The following is a 22,066-nucleotide window of genomic DNA, read 5'->3' on the forward strand; positions in this document are numbered from 1 at the left end:
TAGGAGATCTACAGTAAATCATGTTGTGAATTCAACTTAATTAAGCTAATAACAAAACCCACTCAGATAAATGTTTAAAAAAAGAACAAGCAAAAAACTCCTCATTGATCGACCTTATCCTGACTAACCGTGTTTTTTGTAAATTATATGTATTACTGGTAGCAACACAACATGACAACAACATGGTAGCAAGACAACATGACAACAACATGGTAGCAGTACAACATGACAACAACATGGCAGCAGCACAACATGACAACAGCATGGTAGCAACACAACATGACAACACAGCATGGTAGAAGCACAACATGGTAGCAACACAACATGGTACAAACATTATTGGACACAGACAACAGCACAAAGGGCAAGAAGGTAGAGACAACAATACATCACACAAAGCAGCCACAACTGTCAGTAAGAGGGTCCATGATTTGAGTCTTTGAATGAAGAGATTGAGATAAAACTGTCCAGTTTGAGTGTTTGTCGCAGCTCGTTCCAGTCGCCGGCTGCAGCGAACTGAAAAGAGGAGCGACCCAGGGATGTGTGTTGCTTTGGGGACCTTTAACAGAATGTGGCTGGCAGAACAGGTGTTATATGTGGAGGATGAGGGCTGCAGTAGATATCTCAGATAGGTGGGAGTGAGGCCTAAGAGGGTTTTATAACCGGTGGGTCTTTTTACTCCATAGAATTTCCCTGACACCCAAAAGTACACGTTACATTTTGAATTCTTATCAGGACAGAAAAATGGTCCAATTCACACACTTATCAAGAGAACATCCCTGGTCATCCCTACTGCCTCTGATCTGGAGGACTCACTAAACAGAGAACATCCCTGGTCATCTCTACTGCCTCTGATCTGGAGGACTCACTAAACAGAGAACATCCCTGGTCATCCCTACTGCCTCTGATCTGGAGGACTCACTAAACAGAGAACATCTCTGGTCATCCCTACTGCCTCTGATCTGGAGGACTCACTAAACAGAGAACATCCCTGGTCATCTCTACTGCCTCTGATCTGGAGGACTCACTAAACAGAGAACATCCCTGGTCATGCCTACTGCCTCTGATCTGGAGGACTCACTAAACAGAGAACATCCCTGGTCATCCCTACTGCCTCTGATCTGGAGGACTCACTAAACAGAGAACATCCCTGGTCATGCCTACTGCCTCTGATCTGGAGGACTCACTAAACAGAGAACATCCCTGGTCATCCCTACTGCCTCTGATCTGGAGGACTCACTAAACAGAGAACATCTCTGGTCGTCCCTACTGCCTCTGATCTGGAGGACTCACTAAACAGAGAACATCCCTGGTCATCCCTACTGCCTCTGAGCTGGAGGACTCACTAAACAGAGAATATCCCTGGTCATCCCTACTGCCTCTGATCTGGAGGACTCACTAAACAGAGAACATCCCTGGTCATCCCTACTGCCTCTGATCTGGAGGACTCACTAAACAGAGAACATCCCTGGTCATCCCTACTGCCTCTGATCTGGAGGACTCACTAAACAGAGAACATCTCTGGTCATCCCTACTGCCTCTGATCTGCAGGACTCACTAAACAGAGAACATCCCTGGTCATCCCTACTGCCTCTGATCTGGAGGACTCACTAAACAGAGAACATCTCTGGTCATCCCTACTGCCTCTGATCTGAAGGACTCACTAAACAGAGAACATCCCTGGTCATCCCTACTGCCTCTGATCTGGAGGACTCACTAAACAGAGAACATCTCTGGTCATCTCTACTGTCTCTGATCTGGAGGACTCACTAAACAGAGAACATCCCTGGTCATCCCTACTGCCTCTGATCTGGAGGACTCACTAAACAGAGAACATCCCTGGTCATCTCTACTGCCTCTGATCTGGAGAACTCACTAAACAGAGAGCATCCCTGGTCATCCCTACTGCCTCTGATCTGGCAGACTCACTAAACAGAGAACATCCATCCCTGGTCATCCCTACTGCCTCTGATCTGGCAGACTCACTAAACAGAGAACATCCCTGGTCATCTCTACTGCCTCTGATCTGGAGGACTCACTAAACAGAGAACATCTCTGGTCATCTCTACTGCCTCTGATCTGGAGGACTCACTAAACAGAGAACATCCCTGGTCATCTCTACTGCCTCTGATCTGGAGGACTCACTAAACAGAGAACATCCCCGGTCCTCCCCTCCTCTGATCTGGAGGACACACTAAACAGAGAACATCCCTGGTCATCCCTACTGCCTCTGATCTGGAGGACTCACTAAACAGAGAACATCCCTGGTCATCCCTACTGCCTCTGATCTGGAGGACTCACTAAACAGAGAACATCCCTGGTCATCCCTACTGCCTCTGATCTGGAGGACTCACTAAACAGAGAACATCTCTGGTCATCCCTACTGCCTCTGATCTGCAGGACTCACTAAACAGAGAACATCTCTGGTCATCCCTACTGCCTCTGATCTGCAGGACTCACTAAACAGAGAACATCCCTGGTCATCCCTACTGCCTCTGATCTGGAGGACTCACTAAACAGAGAACATCTCTGGTCATCCCTACTGCCTCTGATCTGAAGGACTCACTAAACAGAGAACATCCCTGGTCATCCCTACTGCCTCTGATCTGGAGGACTCACTAAACAGAGAACATCTCTGGTCATCTCTACTGCCTCTGATCTGGAGGACTCACTAAACAGAGAACATCCCTGGTCATCCCTACTGCCTCTGATCTGGAGGACTCACTAAACAGAGAACATCCCTGGTCATCTCTACTGCCTCTGATCTGGAGAACTCACTAAACAGAGAGCATCCCTGGTCATCCCTACTGCCTCTGATCTGGCAGACTCACTAAACAGAGAACATCCATCCCTGGTCATCCCTACTGCCTCTGATCTGGCAGACTCACTAAACAGAGAACATCCCTGGTCATCTCTACTGCCTCTGATCTGGAGGACTCACTAAACAGAGAACATCTCTGGTCATCTCTACTGCCTCTGATCTGGAGGACTCACTAAACAGAGAACATCCCTGGTCATCTCTACTGCCTCTGATCTGGAGGACTCACTAAACAGAGAACATCCCCGGTCCTCCCCTCCTCTGATCTGGAGGACACACTAAACAGAGAACATCCCTGGTCATCCCTACTGCCTCTGATCTGGAGGACTCACTAAACAGAGAACATCCCTGGTCATCCCTACTGCCTCTGATCTGGAGGACTCACTAAACAGAGAACATCCCTGGTCATCTCTACTGCCTCTGATCTGGAGGACTCACTAAACAGAGAACATCCCTGGTCATCTCTACTGCCTCTGATCTGGAGGACTCACTAAACAGAGAACATCCCTGGTCATCCCTACTGCCTCTGATCTGGAGGACTCACTAAACAGAGAACATCCCTGGTCATCTCTACTGCCTCTGATCTGGTGGACTCACTAAACAGAGAACATCTCTGGTCATCCCTACTGCCTCTGATCTGGAGGACTCACTAAACAGAGAACATCCCTGGTCATCCCTACTGCCTCTGATCTGGAGGACTCACTGAACACAAATGCTTCCTTTGTAAATTATATCTGAGTATTGGCATGTAACCCTGGCTATCCGTACATTTAAAAAAATATTTAAAAAAATTGTGCAATCTGGTTTGCTTATTAATATAAGACATTTTTAATTATTCATACTTTTACTTTTGATACTTAAGTATATTTTAAAACCAATTACTTTTAGACTTTTAATCAAATAGTATTTTACCGTGTGATTTTCACTTTTACATGAGTCAATTTCTATGAAGGTATTTAAAAAAAAAACCGTTTTACTCAAGTATGCCGTTCGGGGTATTTATCCCACCACTTGTCTCTGCTATGAATCTCAGGGACGCAATGCGCCCTCCTCTCCTCTAGGCGGCGCTGTACATTTACTCCCCCAACGCCAGAAGTCGCCTAATGTGTTTTTGTCGTTAGCTACACGGATGTGTGCTTGTTTGCTGTCGAACGGGAGAGGAGGAGAAAAAAACAACATGACAGGGCGCGGAAAACGAAAAACTAAATCTACTCCCCAGGTATTGTCACAGTATCATAAAGACAGCATGTTTACAAGCGATATATATTTGTTTTATTGTCGGAGCAATGATAGTGTACCGACCCTGGGTTTATAAGCGCGGAAATCGACTCTGCCGCTCGAGCATGCTTTTGCGGCACAGTCGATAGCGCGCAGGACTTCGGGCTTGAAGGTCGAGGGTTCGAGACCTGCTCCCTGCTGTTTCATTACAATAGGATGGGTTTTCAGCCATGCAACAGAGGGAATATTTGTCCTTCTTTTTAACGTTACAAAGCACGGATGGGCCACTATGGCATCTACATGGTTTAGCTTATTGGTCCTGCTTCAGTTTATATCACTGTTCTCCCAAGATATCGTCATTTATATTTAGTATAACCAAGTTATCGTCCATTGACAGTATACCATCGTTTGTGTTTGTTTGTTTTTGTTGCAGAGCGAGTTGTTCAGAGTAACGTTCATTAGGACACACCGTAGGCAAAACGATTTGCAACGGGAAAACTATAGCGTTTCTTCATTGTAAATCCAGGGGCGCGTTTCAACAGGACTCAACGTTTTGTAACATAAAGATATAGAAATAGGCTATGTAGAACAAACATGTCTCTGACATGTAGAATACACCCAGTTATCAAACCCGCATCTTTAAACTCGACTGAAACCCGGCTGTAACGTTAACTGTTTACACCAGCGAGTGAATTGAATTTCACCGACGTTGTTGTTGTTCTTTAGGAGTCGGATTGTGCCGACGGGGAGTTGAGGAAGAAAGCCCGGCCAGAGGGGCCGACAGAAGGACCGAGGACGACTGCTGAGGTTCCTGCCAGACTGAGGGAGGAGGTGGAGAGACTCTATAAACTGAAGATGCCCGAAGACTTTTATCTCTTCTGGGACTTCTGCTCTTCGCTCAGCCCCGACAACCCTCGGGGTAGGTTACCCACTCACTCACCCACAACCAGCCCTGACAACCAGCATCACTCCAGTCAGTCCTATCTGTCTACAACACTAACCCACAGCCAGCATCACTCCAGTCAGTCCTATCTGTCTACAACACTAACCCACAACCAGCATCACTCCAGTCAGTCCTATCTGTCTACAACACTAACCCACAACCAGCCCCAACCAGCTATCTGTCTATAACACTAACCCACAGCCAGCATCACTCCAGTCAGTCCTATCTGTCTATAACACTAACCCACAACCAGCATCACTCCAGTCAGTCCTATCTGTCTATAACACTAACCCACAGCCAGCATCACTCCAGTCAGTCCTATCTGTCTACAACACTCACTAACCCACAGCCAGCATCACTCCAGTCAGTCCTATCTGTCTACAACACTCACTAACCCATAACCAGCATCACTCCAGTCAGTCCTATCTGTCTACAACACTAACCCATAACCAGCATCACTCCAGTCAGTCCTATCTGTCTAGAACACTCACTAACCCACAGCCAGCATCACTCCAGTCAGTCCTATCTGTCTACAACACTCACTAACCCACAGCCAGCATCACTCCAGTCAGTCCTATCTGTCTATAACACTAACCCACAACCAGCCCCAACCAGCTATCTGTCTATAACGCTAACCCACAGCCAGCATCACTCCAGTCAGTCCTATCTGTCTATAACACTAACCCACAGCCAGCATCACTCCAGTCAGTCCTATCTGTCTACAACACTAACCCACAACCAGCATCACTCCAGTCAGTCCTATCTGTCTATAACACTAACCCACAGCCAGCATCACTCCAGTCAGTCCTGCCTGTCTAGAACACTAACCCACAGCCAGCATCACTCCAGTCAGTCCTATCTGTCTACAACACTCACTAACCCACAGCCAGCATCACTCCAGTCAGTCTTGCCTGTCTAGAACACTAACCCACAGCCAGCATCACTCCAGTCAGTCCTATCTGTCTACAACACTCACTAACCCACAGCCAGCATCACTCCAGTCAGTCCTATCTGTCTATAACACTAACCCACAACCAGCCCCAACCAGCTATCTGTCTATAACGCTAACCCACAGCCAGCATCACTCCAGTCAGTCCTATCTGTCTATAACACTAACCCACAGCCAGCATCACTCCAGTCAGTCCTATCTGTCTACAACACTAACCCACAACCAGCATCACTCCAGTCAGTCCTATCTGTCTATAACACTAACCCACAGCCAGCATCACTCCAGTCAGTCCTGCCTGTCTAGAACACTAACCCACAGCCAGCATCACTCCAGTCAGTCCTATCTGTCTACAACACTCACTAACCCACAGCCAGCATCACTCCAGTCAGTCTTGCCTGTCTAGAACACTAACCCACAGCCAGCATCACTCCAGTCAGTCCTATCTGTCTACAACACTCACTAACCCACAGCCAGCATCACTCCAGTCAGTCCTATGTCTGTAACACTAACCCACAGCCAGCATCACTCCAGTCAGTCCTATCTGTCTACAACACTCACTAACCCACAGCCAGCATCACTCCAGTCAGTCCTATCTGTCTATAACACTAACCCACAGCCAGCATCACGCCAGTCAGTCCTATCTGTCTATAACACTAACCCACAGCCAGCATCACTCCAGTCAGTCCTGCCTGTCTATAACACTCACTAACCCACAGCCAGCATCACTCCAGTCAGTCCTGCCTGTCTATAACACTAACCCACAGCCAGCATCACTCCAGTCAGTCCTGCCTGTCTATAACACTAACCCACAGCCAGCATCACTCCAGTCAGTCCTGCCTGTCTAACACTAACCCACAGCCAGCATCACTCCAGTCAGTCCTGTCTGTCTATAACACTAACCCACAGCCAGCATCACTCCAGTCAGTCCTATGTCTGTAACACTAACCCACAGCCAGCATCACTCCAGTCAGTCCTATCTGTCTACAACACTCACTAACCCACAGCCAGCATCACTCCAGTCAGTCCTATCTGTCTATAACACTAACCCACAGCCAGCATCACTCCAGTCAGTCCTATCTGTCTATAACACTAACCCACAGCCAGCATCACTCCAGTCAGTCCTATCTGTCTATAACACTAACCCACAGCCAGCATCACTCCAGTCAGTCCTGCCTGTCTATAACACTAACCCACAGCCAGCATCACTCCAGTCAGTCCTGCCTGTCTATAACACTCACTAACCCACAGCCAGCATCACTCCAGTCAGTCCTGCCTGTCTATAACACTAACCCACAGCCAGCATCACTCCAGTCAGTCCTGCCTGTCTATAACACTAACCCACAGCCAGCATCACTCCAGTCAGTCCTGCCTGTCTAACACTAACCCACAGCCAGCATCACTCCAGTCAGTCCTGTCTGTCTATAACACTAACCCACAGCCAGCATCACTCCAGTCAGTCCTGCCTGTCTATAACACTAACCCACAGCCAGCATCACTCCAGTCAGTCCTGCCTGTCTATAACACTAACCCACAGCCAGCATCACTCCAGTCAGTCCTGCCTGTCTATAACACTAACCCACAGCCAGCATCACTCCAGTCAGTCGTCTCTGTCTACAACACTAACCCACAGCCAGCATCACTCCAGTCAGTCCTATCTGTCTACAACACTAACCCACAGCCAGCATCACTCCAGTCAGTCCTATCTGTCTATAACACTAACCCACAGCCAGCATCACTCCAGTCAGTCGTCTCTGTCTACAACACTAACCCACAGCCAGCATCACTCCAGTCAGTCCTATCTGTCTACAACACTAACCCACAGCCAGCATCACTCCAGTCAGTCCTATCTGTACACTGTGTATACAAGGATCATATCTACATATAATTCTCTCTCCCCATCCCCTCTCTAGACGCGCTGAAGGAAACTCTGGGTTTGAGGTTGGTTGGCCCGTTCGACATCCTTGTGGAGGCCCACCGTGGCTCAGCCGACCCTCACCGTGGCTCAGCCGACCCTCACCGTGGCTCAGCCGACCCTCAGCCCAACTACCACCTTCACTGGAGGTACTTCTACGACCCTCCAGAGTACCAGACCGTACTACAAGGGAACGCAGCCGACCTGCTACACCTGGGTTACTACAGGTAGGGGTTACTACAGGTAGGGGTTACTACAGGTTACTACAGGTAGGAGTTACTACAGGTAGGGTTTACTACAGGTAGGGGTTACTACAGGTAGGGGGTACTACAGGTAGGGGTTACTACAGGTAGGGAGTTACTACAGGTAGGGGTTACTACAGGTAGGGGTTACTACAGGTAGGGGTTACTACAGGTAGGGGTTACTACAGGTAGGGGTTACTACAGGTAGGGGGTTACTACAGGTAGGGGGTTACTACAGGTAGGGGGTTACTACAGGTAGGGGGTTACTACAGCTAGGGGTTACTACAGGTAGGGGTTACTACAGGTAGGGGTTACTACAGGTTGGGGTTACTACAGGTTACTACAGGTAGGGATTACTACAGGTAGGGGTTACTACAGGTTGGGGTTACTACAGGTAGGGGTTACTACAGGTTACTACAGGTAGGGGTTACTACAGGTAGGGGTTACTACAGGTTACTACAGGTAGGGGTTACTACAGGTAGGGGTTACTACAGGTAGGGGTTACTACAGGTAGGGGTTACTACAGGTTACTACAGGTAGGGGTTACTACAGGTAGGGGTTACTACAGGTAGGGGTTACTACAGGTAGGGGTTACTACAGGTAGGGGTTACTACAGGTTACTACAGGTAGGAGTTACTACAGGTAGGGGTTACTACAGGTAGGGGTTACTACAGGTTACTACAGGTTACTACAGGTAGGGGTTACTACAGGTAGTGGTTACTACAGGTTACTACAGGTAGGAGTTACTACAGGTAGGGGTTACTACAGGTAGGGGTTACTACAGGTAGGGTTTACTACAGGTTACTACAGGTTACTACAGGTAGGGTTACTACAGGTAGGGGTTACTACAGGTAGGGGTTACTACAGGTTACTACAGGTAGGGGTTACTACAGGTTACTACAGGTAGGGGATACTACAGGTAGGGGTTACTACAGGTAGGGGTTACTACAGGTTACTACAGGTAGGGGTTACTACAGGTAGGGGTTACTACAGGTAGGGGTTACTACAGGTTACTACAGGTAGGGGTTACTACAGGTTACTACAGGTAGGGGTTACTACAGGTAGGGGTTACTACAGGTAGGGGTTACTACAGGTTACTACAGGTAGGGGTTACTACAGGTAGGGGTTACTACAGGTTACTACAGGTAGGGGTTACTACAGGTTACTACAGGTAGGGGTTACTACAGGTAGGAGTTACTACAGGTAGGGGTTACTACAGGTTACTACAGGTTACTACAGGTAGGGGTTACAACAGGTTACTACAGGTAAGGGTTACTACATGTAGGGGTTACTACAGGTTACTACAGGTAGGGGTTACTACAGGTAGGGGTTACAACAGGTTACTACAGGTAGGGGTTACTACATGTAGGGGTTACTACAGGTTACTACAGGTAGGGGTTACTACAGGTAGGGGTTATTACAGGTAGGGGTTACTACAGGTTACTACAGGTAGGGGTTACTACAGGTAGGGGTTACTACAGGTTACTACAGGTAGGGGTTACTACAGGTAGGGGTTACTACAGGTAGGGGTTACTACAGGTAGGGTTACTACAGCTTACTACAGGTAGGGGTTACTACAGGTAGGGGTTACTACAGGTCGGGGTTACTACAGGTCGGGGTTACTACAGGTAGGGGTTACTACAGGTTTCTACAGGTAGGGGTTACTACAGGTTACTACAGGTAGGGGTTACTACAGGTAGGGGTTACTACAGGTAGGGGTTACTACAGGTTACTACAGGTAGGGGTTACTACAGGTTACTACAGGTAGGGGTTACTACAGGTAGGGGTTACTACAGGTAGGGGTTACTACAGGTAGGGGTTACTACAGGTTACTACAGGTAGGGGTTACTACAGGTAGGGTTTACTACAGGTTACTACAGGTAGGGCTTACTACAGGTAGGGGTTACTACAGGTAGGGGTTACTACAGGTTACTACAGGTAGGGGTTACTACAGGTAGGGGTTACTACAAGGTTACTACAGGTAGGGGTTACTAGAGGTAGGGGTTACTGCAGGTAGGGGTTACTACAGGTAGGGGTTACTACAGGTAGGGATTACTACAGGTTACTACAGGTAGGGCTTACTACAGGTAGGGGTTACTACATGTAGGGGTTACTACAGGTTACTACAGGTAGGGGTTACTACAGGTAGGGGTTACTACAAGGTTACTACAGGTAGGGGTTACTACAGGTAGGGGTTACTAGAGGTAGGGGTTACTACAGGTAGGGGTTACTACAGGTAGGGGTTACTACAGGTAGGGGTTACTACAGGTTACTACAGGTAGGGGTTACTAGAGGTAGGGGTTACTAGAGGTAGGGGTTACTACAGGTAGGGGTTACTAGAGGTAGGGGTTACTAGAGGTAGGGGTTACTACAGGTAGGGGTTACTACAGGTAGGGTTACTACAGCTTACTACAGGTAGGGGTTACTACAGGTAGGGGTTACTACAGGTAGGGGTTACTACAGGTCGGGGTTACTACAGGTCGGGGTTACTACAGGTAGGGGTTACTACAGGTTTCTACAGGTAGGGGTTACTACAGGTTACTACAGGTAGGGGGTAACTACAGGTAGGGGTTACTACAGGTAGGGGTTACTACAGGTTACTACAGGTAGGGGTTACTACAGGTTACCACAGGTAGGGGTTACTACAGGTAGGGGTTACTACAGGTAGGGGTTACTACAGGTAGGGGTTACTACAGGTTACTACAGGTAGGGGTTACTACAGGTAGGGTTTACTACAGGTTACTACAGGTAGGGCTTACTACAGGTAGGGGTTACTACAGGTAGGGGTTACTACAGGTTACTACAGGTAGGGGTTACTACAGGTAGGGGTTACTACAAGGTTACTACAGGTAGGGGTTACTAGAGGTAGGGGTTACTGCAGGTAGGGGTTACTACAGGTAGGGGTTACTACAGGTAGGGGTTACTACAGGTTACTACAGGTAGGGCTTACTACAGGTAGGGGTTACTACAGGTAGGGGTTACTACAGGTTACTACAGGTAGGGGTTACTACAGGTAGGGGTTACTACAAGGTTACTACAGGTAGGGGTTACTACAGGTAGGGGTTACTACAGGTAGGGGTTACTACAGGTAGGGGTTACTACAGGTAGGGGTTACTACAGGTTACTACAGGTGGGGGTTACTAGAGGTAGGGGTTACTAGAGGTAGGGGTTACTAGAGGTAGGGGTTACTACAGGTAGGGGTTACTACAGGTAGGGGTTACTAGAGGTAGGGGTTACTAGAGGTAGGGGTTACTACAGGTAGGGGGTTACTACAGGTAGGGGTTACTACAGGTTACTACAGGCAGGGGTTACTACAGGTAGGGGTTACTACAGGTAGGGGTTACTACAGGTTACTAGAGGTAGGGGTTACTAGAGGTAGGGGTTACTAGAGGTAGGGGTTACTAGAGGTAGGGGTTACTAGAGGTAGGGGTTACTAGAGGTAGGGGTTACTAGAGGTAGGGGTTACTAGAGGTAGGGGTTACTAGAGGTAGGGGTTACTACAGGTTACTACAGGTAGGGGTACTACAGGTTACTACAGGTAGGGGGTTACTACAGGTAGGGTTTACTACAGGTAGGGGTTACTACAGGTTACTACAGGTAGGGGTTACTACAGGTAGGGGTTACTACAGGTAGGGGTTACTACAGGTAGGGGTTACTACAGGTTACTACAGGTAGGGGTTACTACAGGTTACTACAGGTAGGGGTTACTACAGGTAGGGGTTACTCAGGTAGGGGTTACTACAGGTTACTACAGGTAGGGGTTACTACAGGTTACTACAGGTAGGGGTTACTACAGGTTACTACAGGTAGGGGTTACTACAGGTAGGGGTTACTACAGGTAGGGGTTACTACAGGTAGGGGTTACTACAGGTAGGGGTTACTACAGGTAGGGGTTACTACAGGTTACTACAGGTAGGGGTTACTACAGGTAGGGGTTACTACAGGTAGGGGTTAGTACAGGTTACTACAGGTAGGGGTTACTACAGGTAGGGGTTACTACAGGTAGGGGTAACTACAGGTAGGGGTTACAACAGGTTGGGGTTACTACAGGTTACTACAGGTAGGGGTTACTACAGGTAGGGGTTACTACAGGTAGGGGTTACTACAGGTTACTACAGGTTACTACAGGTAGGGGTTACTACATGTAGGGGTTACTACAGGTAGGGGTTACTACAGGTAGAGGTTACTACAGGTAGGGGTTACTACAGGTAGGGGTTACTACAGGTTACTACAGGTAGGGGTTACTACAGGTAGGGGTTACTACAGGTAGGGGATTACTACAGGTTACTACAGGTAGGGATTACTAGAGGTAGGGGTTACTACAGGTAGGGGTTACTACAGGTAGGGGTTACTACAGGTTATTACAGGTAGGGGTTACTAGAGGTAGGGGTTACTAGAGGTAGGGGTTACTAGAGGTAGGGGTTACTAGAGGTAGGGGTTACTACAGGTAGGGGTTACTACAGGTAGGGGTTACTACAGGTTACTACAGGTAGGGGTACTACAGGTTACTACAGGTAGGGGTTACTACAGGTAGGGTTTACTACAGGTAGGGGTTACTACAGGTTACTACAGGTAGGGGTTACTACAGGTAGGGGTTACTACAGGTAGGGGTTACTACAGGTAGGGGTTACTACAGGTTACTACAGGTAGGGGTTACTACAGGTAGGGGTTACTACAGGTAGGGGTTACTACAGGTTACTCAGGTAGGGGTTACTACAGGTTACTACAGGTAGGGGTTACTACAGGTTACTACAGGTAGGGGTTACTACAGGTTACTACAGGTAGGGGTTACTACAGGTAGGGTTACTACAGGTTACTACAGGTTACTACAGGTAGGGGTTACTACAGGTAGGGGTTACTACAGGTTACTACAGGTAGGGGTTACTACAGGTAGGGGTTACTACAGGTAGGGGTTACTACAGGTTACTACAGGTAGGGGTTACTACAGGTAGGGGTTACTACAGGTAGGGGTTAGTACAGGTTACTACAGGTAGGGGTTACTACAGGTAGGGGTTACTACAGGTAGGGGTAACTACAGGTAGGGGTTACAACAGGTTGGGGTTACTACAGGTTACTACAGGTAGGGGTTACTACAGGTAGGGGTTACTACAGGTAGGGGTTACTACAGGTTACTACAGGTTACTACAGGTAGGGGTTACTACATGTAGGGGTTACTACAGGTAGGGGTTACTACAGGTAGAGGTTACTACAGGTAGGGGTTACTACAGGTAGGGGTTACTACAGGTTACTACAGGTAGGGGTTACTACAGGTAGGGGTTACTACAGGTAGGGGATTACTACAGGTTACTACAGGTAGGGGTTACTACAGGTAGGGGTTACTACAGGTAGGGGTTACTACAGGTTATTACAGGTAGGGGTTACTAGAGGTAGGGGTTACTACAGGTAGGAGTTACTACAGGTAGGGGTTACTACAGGTAGGGGTTACTACAGGTAGGAGTTACTACAGGTAGGGGTTACTACAGGTAGGGGTTACTACAGGTAGGGGTTACTACAGGTAGGGGTTACTACAGGTAGGGGTTACTACAGGTAGGGGTTACTACAGGTAGGGGTTATTACAGGTTACTACAGGTAGGGGTTACTACAGGTAGGGGTTACTACAGGTTACTACAGGTAGGGGTTACTACAGGTAGGGGTTACTACAGGTAGGGGTTACTACAGGTAGGGGTTACTACAGGTTACTACAGGTAGGGGTTACTACAGGTAGGGGTTATTACAGGTTACTACAGGTAGGGGTTACTACAGGTAGGGGTTACTACAGGTAGGGGTTACTACAGGTAGGGGTTATTACAGGTAGGGGTTATTACAGGTAGGGGTTACTACAGGTAGGGGTTACTACAGGTTACTACAGGTAGGGGTTACTACAGGTAGGGGTTACTACAGGTTACTACAGGTAGGGGTTACTACAGGTAGGGGTTACTACAGGTAGGGGTTATTACAGGTAGGGGTTACTACAGGTTACTACAGGTAGGGTTTACTACAGGTTACTACAGGTAGGGGTTAATACAGGTAGGGGTTACTACAGGTAGGGGTTACTACAGGTAGGGGTTACTACAGGTTACTACAGGTAGGGTTTACTACAGGTTACTACAGGTTACTACAGGTAGGGGTTAATACAGGTAGGGTTTACTACAGGTTACTACAGGTTACTAGAGGTAGGGGTTACTACAGGTAGGGGTTACTAGAGGTAGGGGTTAATACAGGTAGGGGTTATTACAGGTAGGGGTTACTACAGGTAGGGTTTACTACAGGTTACTACAGGTAGGGGTTACTAGAGGTAGGGGTTAATACAGGTAGGGGTTATTACAGGTAGGGGTTACTACAGGTAGGGTTTACTACAGGTTACTACAGGTAGGGGTTACTAGAGGTAGGGGTTAATACAGGTAGGGGTTATTACAGGTAGGGGTTACTACAGGTTACTACAGGTAGGGTTTACTACAGGTTACTACAGGTTACTACAGGTAGGGTTTACTACAGGTTACTACAGGTAGGGGTTACTAGAGGTAGGGGTTAATACAGGTAGGGGTTATTACAGGTAGGGGTTACTACAGGTTACTACAGGTAGGGTTTACTACAGGTTACTACAGGTTACTACAGGTAGGGGTTAATACAGGTAGGGGTTACTACAGGTAGGGGTTACTACAGGTAGGGGTTATTACAGGTAGGGGTTACTACAGGTTACTACAGGTAGGGGTTACTACAGGTAGGGGTTACTACAGGTAGGGGTTACTACAGGTAGGGGTTACTACAGGTAGGGGTTACTACAGGTAGGGGTTACTACAGGTAGGGGTTACTACAGGTAGAGGTTACTACAGGTAGGGGTTACTACAGGTAGGTATTACTACAGGTAGGGGTTACTACAGGTAGGGGTTACTACAGGTAGGGGTTACTACAGGTAGAGGTTACTACAGGTAGAGGTTACTACAGGTAGAGGTTACTACAGGTAGGGGTTACTACAGGTAGGGGTTACTACAGGTAGGGGGTTACTACAGGTAGAGGTTACTACAGGTAGGGGTTACTACAGGTAGGGGTTACTACAGGTAGGGGTTACTACAGGTAGGGGTTACTACTTTCCAGAGAGGAACAGCGTCCCGTTGCAACATGGCCGTATTAATCTCCACCTCTCTTTTTCAGAGATAGTCCGGACCCCCTGCCTGTGTTCCTAGGGGAGAATGAAGCCAGGAAGGGCTGTACCATCACTCAGATGGGGGACAACATGTTTGCTGCTGTCCAGTGAGTGTCCTTCATTAACTAACACAGGAGGAACACATGGACCAATTAAACTAAACTAACTTATCAATATTTATTCCCTTTTTCTCACCATCCTTTCTCTCTCTCCCTTTTTACCTCTTTCCTCCCTCACCGTCCCTTCGCTCTCTCCACCCTCACGTCATCTCCCTCGCTCTCTTCCCTCGCTCTCTTCCCTCGCTCTCTTCCCTCGCTCTCTCCACCCTCACGTCATCTCCCTCGCTCTCTTCCCTCGCTCTCTTCCCTCGCTCTCTTCCCTCGCTCTCTCCTCCCTCACCGAGCCCTCCCTCGCTCTCTCTTCCCTCACCGAACCCTCCCTCGCGCTCTCCGCCCTCACTGAACCCTCCCTCGCTCTCTCCTCCCTCACTGTCCCCCTTCTCTCTCTTCCCTCACCGATCCCTCCCTCGCTCTCTCCTCCCTCACCGTCCCCTCCCTCGCTCTGTCCTCCCTCACCGCTCTCTCCTCCCTCACCGTCCCCTCCCTCGCTCTCTCCTCCCTCACCGTTACTTCCCTCGCTCTCTCCTCCCTCACTGAACCCTCCCTCGCTCTCTCCTCCCTCACCGTCCCCTCCCTCGCTCTCTCCTCCCTCACCGTTACTTCCCTCGCTCTCTCCTCCCTCACTCAACCCTCCCTCGCTCTCTCCTCCCTCACCGTCCCCTCCCTCGCTCCGTCCTCCCTCACCGCTCTCTCCTCCCTCACCCTCCCCTCCCTCGCTCTCTCCTCCCTCACCGTTACTTCCCTCGCTCTCTCCTCCCTCACTGAACCCTCCCTCGCTCTCTCCTCCCTCACCGTTACTTCCCTCGCTCTCTCCTCCCTCACTGAACCCTCCCTCGCTCTCTCCTCCCTCACCGTTACTTCCCTCGCTCTCTCCTCCCTCACCGTTACTTCCCTCGCTCTCTCCTCCCTCACTGAACCCTCCCTCGCTCTCTCCTCCCTCACCGTTACTTCCCTCGCTCTCTCCTCCCTCACTGTTACTTCCCTCGCTCTCTCCTCCCTCACTGAACCCTCCCTCGCTTTCTCCTCCCTCACCGTTACTTCCCTCGCTCTCTCCTCCCTCACTGAACCCTCCCTCGCTCTCTCCTCCCTCACCGTGTCCTCCCTCGCTCTCTCCTCCCTCACTGTCCCCCTTCTCTCTCTTCCTATCTCTGCCCTCTTCCTCCTCTCTCTCCCTCCTCTTCTCTCTCCTTCAGTGTGTTTCTGGGTAGGAAGAGGAAGGAGAGGGGCGGGCGTAAGGAAGAGGGCGGGGCTCTGGATAACCTGGGGGAGGAGTTAAGAGAGAGGGCGGAGTCTCTGGGCTTCTCCCTGGAGCAGAAGACCAAAGGCATGAAGCAGAGAGACAAGAAGGTAAACCCCCCCAGTACTGAGACGGTACTAGAAGGTAACCCCCCCAGTACTGAGACGGTACTAGAAGGTAACCCCCCCAGTACTGAGACGGTACTAGAAGGTAACCCCCCCAGTACTGAGGACGGTACTAGAAGGTAACCCCCCCAGTACTGAGACGGTACTAGAAGGTAACCCCCCCAGTACTGAGATGGTACTAGAAGGTAACCCCCCCAGTACTGAGACGGTACTAGAAGGTAACCCCCCCAGTACTGAGACGGTACTAGAAGGTAACCCCCCCCAGTACTGAGACGGTACTAGAAGGTAACCCCCCCAGTACTGAGACGGTACTAGAAGGTAACCCCCCCAGTACTGAGACGGTACTAGAAGGTAACCCCCCCAGTACTGAGACGGTACTAGAAGGTAACCCCCCCCCAGTACTGAGACGGTACTAGAAGGTAACCCCCCCAGTACTGAGACGGTACTAGAAGGTAACCACCCCAGTACTGAGACGGTACTAGAAGGTAACCCCCCCAGTACTGAGACGGTACTAGAAGGTAACCCCCCCAGTACTGAGACGGTACTAGAAGGTAACCCCCCCAGTACTGAGACGGTACTAGAAGGTAACCCCCCCAGTACTGAGACGGTACTAGAAGGTAACCCCCCCAGTACTGAGACGGTACTAGAAGGTAACCCCCCAGTACTGAGACGGTACTAGAAGGTAACCCCCCCCAGTACTGAGACGGTACTAGAAGGTAACCCCCCCAGTACTGAGGCGGTACTAGAAGGTAACCCCCCCCAGTACTGAGACGGTACTAGAAGGTAACCCCCCCAGTACTGAGACGGTACTAGAAGGTAACCCCCCCAGTACTGAGACGGTACTAGAAGGTAACCCCCCAGATACTGAGACGGTACTAGAAGGGTAACCCCAGTACTGAGACGGTACTAGAAGGTAACCCCCCCAGTACTGAGACGGTACTAGAAGGTAACCCCCCCCAGTACTGAGACGGTACTAGAAGGTAACCCCCCCAGTACTGAGACGGTACTAGAAGGTAACCCCCCCAGTACTGAGACCGGTACTAGAAGGTAACCCCCCCAGTACTGAGACGGTACTAGAAGGTAATCCCCCCAGTACTGAGACGGTACTAGAAGGTAACCCCCCCAGTACTGAGACGGTACTAGAAGGTAACCCCCCCAGTACTGAGACGGTACTAGGTAACCCCCCCGGTACTAGAAGGTAACCCCCCCAGTACTGAGACGGTACTAGAAGGTAACCCCCCCCCAGTACTGAGATGGTACTAGAAGGTAACCCCCCCAGTACTGAGACGGTACTAGAAGGTAACCCAGTACTGAGACGGTACTAGAAGGTAACCCCCCCAGTACTGAGACGGTACTAGAAGGTAACCCCCCAGTACTGAGACGGTACTAGAAGGTAAACCCCCCCAGTACTGAGACGGTACTAGAAGGTAACCCCCCCAGTACTGAGACGGTACTAGAAGGTAACCCCCCCAGTACTGAGACGGTACTAGAAGGTAACCCCCCCAGTACTGAGACGGTACTAGAAGGTAAACCCCCCCAGTACTGAGACTGTACTAGAAGGTGACAGTCTGTCCGTGTCCAGGTTGTGACCAAGTCGTTCCATGGAGCGGGCCTGGTGGTGCCTGTTGATCAGAATGACGTTGGTTACCGGGAGCTGCCAGAGACAGACGGTAAGACTCTAGAACACTCTAGAACACTCTAGAACAAGGTTTGGAAACCAACTAGGTTTGGTTTCGGGCCAATGTTTTTGGTAGCTCGTAGTCAGTGGCCCAGAACATAATTTGTTTATAATATAAACCCGATGCAAAGGTCTACACTGCAAGTAGAACACTGTAGAACCACTCAAATACTCCAGAACACTCCATACCGCTGTAGAATACTCTAGAACCACTCCATACCACTGTAGAATACTCTAGAACCACTCCATACCACTGTAGAATACTCTAGAACCACTCGGATACTCTAGAACACTCCATACCGCTGTAGAATACTCCAGAACCCTCCATACCGCTGTAGAATACTCCAGAACCCTCCATACCGCTGTAGAATACTCCAGAACCCTCCATACCGCTGTAGAATACTCCAGAACACTCCATACCGCTGTAGAATACTCCAGAACCCTCCATACCGCTGTAGAATACTCCAGAACCCTCCATACCGCTGTAGAATACTCCAGAACCCTCCATACCGCTGTAGAATACTCCAGAACACTCCATACCGCTGTAGAATACTCCAGAACACTCCATACCGCTGTAGAATACTCCAGAACACTCCATACCGCTGTAGAATACTCCAGAACCCTCCATACCGCTGTAGAATACTCCAGAACCCTCCATACCGCTGTAGAATACTCCAGAACCCTCCATACCGCTGTAGAATACTCCAGAACACTCCATACCGCTGTAGAATACTCCAGAACACTCCATACCGCTGTAGAATACTCCAGAACACTCTAATTATTATCCCTGGAGAGGTTGAATGGAATGTGGAACAGGTGTCAGAAACAGTGTGTGTGTGTGTGTGTGTGTGTGTGTGTGTGTGTGTGTGTGTGTGTGTGTGTGTGTGTGTGTGTGTGTGTGTGTGTGTAGCCAGTCTGAAGAAGCTGTGTAAGGCTATAGCAGAGGCCAGGTCCGATGAAGACAGGATGAAGGCTTTCGGCCCTCTCCAAGAGATCATCACCTTCGTCCAGTTCGCTAACGATGAGTGTGACTATGGCATGGGGCTGGAGCTGGGCATCGACCTCTTCTGCTACGGATCGCACGTACGTACACGCACACACACAGACACACTACACACACACACACGTCAACACCTGTTCTCCACGGAAAATGTCACGTTGACACACTGATGCAGATCTCAGCCACCAACGACTCTCTGTTTCCTGTCTTCCATTGTGTGTCTGTCTCTCAGTTTCCTGTCTTCCAGACTCTGTTTCCTGTCTTCCATTGTGTGTCTGTCTCTCTGTTTCCTGTCTTCCATTGTGTGTCTGTCTGTCTCTCTGTTTCCTGTCTTCCATTGTGTGTCTGTCTGACTCTGTTTCCTGTCTTCCATTGTGTGTCTGTCTGTCTCTCTGTTTCCTGTCTTCCATTGTCTGTCTGTCTCTCTGTTTCCTGTCTTCCATTGTGTGTCTGTCTGTCTCTCTGTTTCCTGTCTTCCAGACTCTGTTTCCTGTCTTCCATTGTGTGTCTGTCTGACTGTTTCCTGTCTTCCATTGTGTGTCTGTCTCTCTGTTTCCTGTCTTCCATTGTGTGTCTGTCTGACTGTTTCCTGTCTTCCATTGTGTCTGTCTGACCCTCTGTTTCCTGTGTCCCCCAGTACTTCTACAAGGTGATCAGACAGCTGCTGCCCATGGCCTACAGCCTGCTGAAGAGGGGCTTGTTCGCAGAGATCCTGGAGGCTCACCTCTCCAGCCGCTCCCACGACAACCTGGACCAACTCACCTCAGCCTGAAGAAAACCACGGGAGAAGAAGAAGAGAGCGAGAGAGAGAGAAGAAGAGAGATGGATTGTTGTTAGCTCTGACCACCGTGTGTTTTTATTTAGTCTTGTTGTGGTTTTGGTGCTGCTGGTGTTGAACGGTACCAGGGGCGTCTGTCTCTCTGTGCATATGTGGAATAAAGGATTATATTTCTAAGAGTCTGTCTTTTACTAGGTCCTGTCTGTCTGTTATGAGGTCCTGTCTGATTGTTATGAGGTCCTGTCTGTCTGTTATTAGGTCCTGTCTGTCTGTTATCAGGTCCTGTCTGTCTGTTACTAGGTCCTGTCTGTCTGTTATTATGTCCTGTCTGTCTGTTACTAGGTCCTGTCTGTCTGTTATTAGGTCCTGTCTGACTGTTACTAGGTCCTGTCTGACTGTTATGAGGTCCTGTTGTCTGTCTTACTAGGGGTGCATCTCAATAGACTAGCTTGGTCTCCTAGGGGTGCATCTCAATAGACTAGCTTGGTCTCCTAGGGGTGCATCTCAATAGACTAGCTTGGTCTCCTAGGGGTGCATCTCAATAGACTAGCTTGGTCTCCTAGGGGTGCATCTCAATAGTCCTTGTGTCTTGTCATGAGTCTGAGGGTCTGGTTGTCGGTATCATAAATGGGAAGAATCTCAATTGCATTTCCTTGACTCCTCGCTTCTTCAAAACCCATTGGATGAGGAGGTCAGAGGTCTCTCACGGTGTAGTACCGGGCTGGCCAACCCTGTTCCTGGAGAGAGACCCTCCCATTGGTCCAACCCTGTTTCTGGAGAGAGACCCTCCCATTGGTCCAACCCTGTTCCTGGAGAGAGACCCTCCTATTGGTCCTGGAGAGAGACTCTCCTGTTGTTCTCAATAGTCTCTAGTGTAGTCCAGGGGTGAGTCTCAATAGTCTCTAGTGTAGTCCAGGGGTGAGTCTCAATAGTCTGTAGTGTAGTCCAGAGGTGAGTCTCTATAGTCTCTAGTGTAGTCCAAGGGTGAGTCTCAATAGTCTGTAGTGTAGTCCAGAGGTGAGTCTCTATAGTCTCTAGTGTAGTCCAAGGGTGAGTCTCAATAGTCTGTAGTGTAGTCCAGTGGTGAGTCTCTATAGTCTCTAGTGTAGTCCAAGGGTGAGTCTCAATAGTCTCTAGTGTAGGGGTGAGTCTCAATAGTCTGGTTTAGTCTAGAGGTGAGTCTCAAAAGTCTCTAGTGTAGTCCAGGGGTGAGTCTCAATAGTCTCTAGTGTAGTCCAGAGGTGAGTCTCAATAGTCTGGTTTAGTCTAGGGGTGAGTGTCAATAGTCTGTAGTCTAGGGGTGAGTCTCAAGTCTGGTTTAGTCTAGGGGTGAGTGTCAATAGTCTGTAGTGTAGGGGTGAGTCTCAATTGTCTGGTTTAGTCTAGAGGTGAGTCTCAAAAGTCTCTAGTGTAGTCTAGGGGTGAGTCTCAATAGTCTCTAGTGTAGTCCAGGGGTGAGTCTCAATAGTCTCTAGTGTAGTCCAGGGGTGAGTGTCAATAGTCTAGTGTAGTCCAGGGGTGAGTCTCAATAGTCTGTAGTGTAGGGGTGAGTCTCAATAGTCTCTAGTGTAGTCCAGGAGTGAGTCTCTATAGTCTCTAGTGTAGTCCAGGGGTGCGGCTCAATAGTCTGTAGTGTAGTCCAGGGGTGAGTCTCTATAGTCTCTAGTGTAGTTTAGGGGTGAGTGTCAATAGTCTCTCGTGTAGTCCAGGGGTGAGTCTCAATAGTTTTGTGTAGTTTAGGGGTGAGTGTCAATAGTCTCTCGTGTAGTCCAGGGGTGAGTCTCAATAGTCTTGGTATAGTCTGAAGGTAAACATTTTGTAAAGAAAGTAACATGCCGAGTCTGTAGGTAAATATTGTTGTTTAATAAACAAACACCAGTCAGGGACTGATATTAGTCTCGGT

The 22,066-nt window shown here is 49.1% G+C and overlaps 1 protein-coding gene across 1 annotated transcript; it reads left to right on the forward strand.

The window, feature by feature from the left end:
* Positions 1–3,925: 3,925 nt before the first annotated feature.
* LOC115189782 (histone PARylation factor 1) lies at positions 3,926–20,342 on the forward strand. The gene is made up of 8 exons (XM_029748301.1): positions 3,926–4,037; positions 4,763–4,955; positions 7,839–8,067; positions 15,235–15,333; positions 16,539–16,692; positions 18,290–18,377; positions 19,296–19,468; positions 20,023–20,342. The coding sequence occupies exons 1-8, from the start codon at positions 3,948–3,950 to the stop codon at positions 20,155–20,157; spliced, it is 1,161 nt and encodes a 386-aa protein (XP_029604161.1). The 5' UTR covers positions 3,926–3,947; the 3' UTR covers positions 20,158–20,342.
* The last annotated feature ends 1,724 nt before the right edge of the window (positions 20,343–22,066 follow it).

Source organism: Salmo trutta, unplaced genomic scaffold, assembly GCF_901001165.1.
Source record: "Salmo trutta unplaced genomic scaffold, fSalTru1.1, whole genome shotgun sequence".
Taxonomy (NCBI): Eukaryota; Metazoa; Chordata; class Actinopteri; order Salmoniformes; family Salmonidae; genus Salmo; species Salmo trutta.